Source organism: Sinocyclocheilus rhinocerous, unplaced genomic scaffold (assembly GCF_001515625.1).
Source record: "Sinocyclocheilus rhinocerous isolate Xijiao unplaced genomic scaffold, SAMN03320098_v1.1 scaffold2308, whole genome shotgun sequence".
NCBI classification, from domain to species: domain Eukaryota; kingdom Metazoa; phylum Chordata; class Actinopteri; order Cypriniformes; family Cyprinidae; genus Sinocyclocheilus; species Sinocyclocheilus rhinocerous.
The window spans coordinates 29,878-33,330 of NW_015642813.1; the positions used below are offsets into that span (position 1 = coordinate 29,878).

The following is a 3,453-nucleotide window of genomic DNA, read 5'->3' on the forward strand; positions in this document are numbered from 1 at the left end:
TATTTTTAAATATATTAAAAAAAAAAATATATATATATATATATAGAGAGAGAGAGAGAGAGTGAGAGAGAGAGTGCATATATATAACAAATAATAGAGTTCTACTATACACACTATAATAAATGTAGTAGACAATAATTACCAAAAAATGTGTAAGATATATGTCAATATCCATGTGAGAGATTGAAGTGAGGCTTTTAGTGTCTGGTGTGAGTGTTCCTGTGGCTCAGTGGTAGAGCATTGCGTTAGCAGCGCAAAAGGTCGTGGGTTCGATTCCCAGGGAACACACATACTGGTAAAAAATGTATAGCCTGAATGCACTGTAAGTCGCTTTGGATAAAAGCGTCTGCTCAATGCATAAATGTAAATGTAAGGATCTTGATGGGTGCGGTGTGTGGTGTTTCAGAGCCGGAGCGGGTGTTCGGGGCCAGTCTGACGGCGGCGCAGGTTCTGCTGCCCGGGAGTCAAGCCAGCATCAGCAGCATGCTACTGGAGGGTCACAGTCTGCTCGCCCTGTCCACCATCATGTTCAGACCGGGCGGCATGGACCAGGTCCTTCTGCTTCTGTCCTAGGGCTGGACCATTAATACAAAAAATTCAGAACCTCGAACCGACGGAATTTTCCCATGCCGGTCATTTCGGTTTTTTAAAACTTTTTTTTTTTTAAATTGCCCCTTTTAGACTTGCACTCTTTTTTTTTTTTACATTTACTACAGTAACTGCTTGTTTGTCTTTAAAAAAAAAAAAAACTAACACTAGCTCAGGGCTCCAGACTAACATTTGAGAGTTCTGCAGATTTGGTAGCGCTGGTGGTGGTGTGCGGGAGTATTAAAATATAGATCATTTAATCATAAAATTACTATCGTTTTGCATTAATAAGTGCAGTTACTAATAATATTACATGTTTACATGTTCATTTCTTGTTTATTGTTTATACAGATTTGACAGTAAAGCACTAAGCTAAGAGTTAAGATGCATACAAAATTAACTTTTATTAACGACAGTAACAGGTGCAAAATCAAATTTTTATATAGAAAATGTATGCATTCCACTCTTATTAAATGTACCATTATTCTTCTAGTATATGGAGCTGACCAACTTCAGTGATTATGTGTGATTTAGTAGCAAATCGAAGAAAAGTTTGTTTTTCAAGGCACTTTGTGACTTTTCTTACTTCATACACAAAAAAAAAGTGTAAAATTCTGACATAATCTGAATTCTTGATGATTTGATATTTTGTAATAGTGATTTTATAATTTCTAAATATAGAGAAAAAGTAGAAATGAATGACTAATAAGCCAATAAGTGCTCCTCTGCTGCCCTCTACTGGTTATAATTGTGATTTGATGTATTTTTTAAATTTTACATAAGTGTTTGTTTACCACAAAGTATATTTTGGTCATCCCATTAAAAATAATGCTTGAAAGTCATTGAAAAGAGCTTGAATTTCTCTCACGAAAGGTTGTACAAACCCTGAAATGAATGATGTAATGCATTCGACTATTTCTACCACAACACCATGGTTACAGTTAGCTTAACTGCTTCTGGTTTCCTGACGTATGTCAGCGCTGTTTATAAAAGAGAATTCTGTGCAGAATTCAAACGTATCTCACTGGATCTCGCAGCACTGTTGCTTCTGTGCAGTAACAGTGTCGCGAAATCAACTTTGGCTCCCGAGTAAAACTGTTCTGAGCTCGGACAAGTTTGTTTGCGTCGCCATCCGAGCTAGGGCTGCACGATAAATCGAAATGGAATCGAGATTGCGATTCGACAGAAGCTGCGATTGTACGGTGGTCGCAGTCTGGAGCCCTGCTAGCTTCTCTATTCTTTTTATTCTTTTTGTATTATATTTTTGTTTTTTTAATTTATTATACAATTAACAAAAAGCAAAAAAGGCCTCTAACACTATAGTTCCTCAGAAACAGTTGTGGTTGCAACAAATTGGTTGCCGAGCAACACACAGAAGTAAACAAAGGTGTATGTTTGTAGAGTAATTTACAACAGCTTCGAACGCGGCTCAACCAATCAGAATCAAGGACCGGAACTCTCCGTTTTATAAAACTGTTTTTATTAATATCATTAATGATGATATAACGCTTCGCGTCGTGCCTAACAACGCCCCTTAGCTGTTATAAATTCACTGTAAACCACGGCTTCTTGGGGCTTATTGCTTTATAATTATTTAAAACATTTGTTTACAGGAGATGCAAGTTTCTACTTTTCACATTGCATTTGTAAAAATAATATTCATTTGCAAGAGTTATTTTCTTCTTTTCACATGACAGTATCTAAAATTTATTTTGTTTGCATGAGATGCCGGTTATATTCTACTTTTGACATGACACTATTCATTTTTGTTTGCAAAAAAAAAAGAAAGATAAGAAATGCACTCTTTCGTTAGAAAAAATAAAGTTGAGGATTTTTACAGTACAAACCTTTAATGAACTATGAGGACAAAAAATTTAAATAAAATAAAATAATCGTTCAATAATCGTAATCGAGGTTTTGATTTTAGGTCACATCGCCCAGCCCTATTCTGTCCCACACTTACATGAGGCCCGTGTGAAGTCTGCATGATTTCAGAAGTGCTGGCTTTATTCTTAAACAGAGTGGTTTTGTTTGTGTTGTTGGCAGGCCGTGCGCGAGGGCGAGCGCGGTCAGGACCCGCTGAGCAGAGTCGACCCGCAGCTGCTGCGAATGGCCCTCAGTGCGTATCCCAAACTCAGAGCGGCCCTGTTCCCTCAGAGCGGCCCGCGCTGCGACGTTTCCCTCTACCACCTCCTGCAGGTACTGCTGCACTTCCACCAACTCAAGCTGCGTTGCTTATAGCTAGGGTTGGGTACCGTTCACATTTTAACCGGTACGGTACCGGTATCGGTATCTGAATTTCGGTGCCGGTACCCAACGGTAACTTTTTTCGGTACTTTACTCTCTGTCTGTGTAATTACATTTATTTCAGTGAAAAAATAAGTCAAAAAGTCTCAATTTCAACATTTTGAACAATAGGGCCCTACAAACTTTTCCTTTCTTTTTTTTTTTCCCTCCAGAAATTATTTTATATTTTTCTGAAAGTCAAATGAAGGCATTAAACATTTATTTTAAATCAAATGAAAATTAAACCCTTTTATTTTTTGGCAAACAAACTGAGGTTTACTGTTGAAATTAATACATGGAAGAAAAATTTCCTTTTAAAACATTTTTAATTGGCTAATAATTGTATTTTTTTTTCTACGATTAAGTGCTTAATATGGTTGTGATATTTATTTTTATCATTTAATTGTTTTATTTAAATTTGATAGAAAATTGAATATTTAAAGATGTACATTATACTGTACAAGAGTAATATATTTCTGTTACGTGTTAAACCGTACTTTTATTTTGACAGGTTGCCGTGAAGTTTCTGTGTGTATACAGTATGATGATGCTAGTTTTCTCAAATGAAACGGTAAAATT

The 3,453-nt window shown here is 36.3% G+C and overlaps 1 protein-coding gene across 1 annotated transcript in view; it reads left to right on the top strand.

Annotated features, from left to right (window-relative positions):
- The window catches only part of spg11 (SPG11 vesicle trafficking associated, spatacsin), a gene marked incomplete at its 5' end in the record, with an annotated part of 61,897 nt that overhangs the window by 21,466 nt on the left and 36,978 nt on the right, over positions 1-3,453 (top strand). The window contains 2 exon segments of the mRNA XM_016573675.1: positions 407-552; positions 2,635-2,787. Coding sequence (XP_016429161.1) covers positions 407-552; positions 2,635-2,787 — 299 coding nt within the window.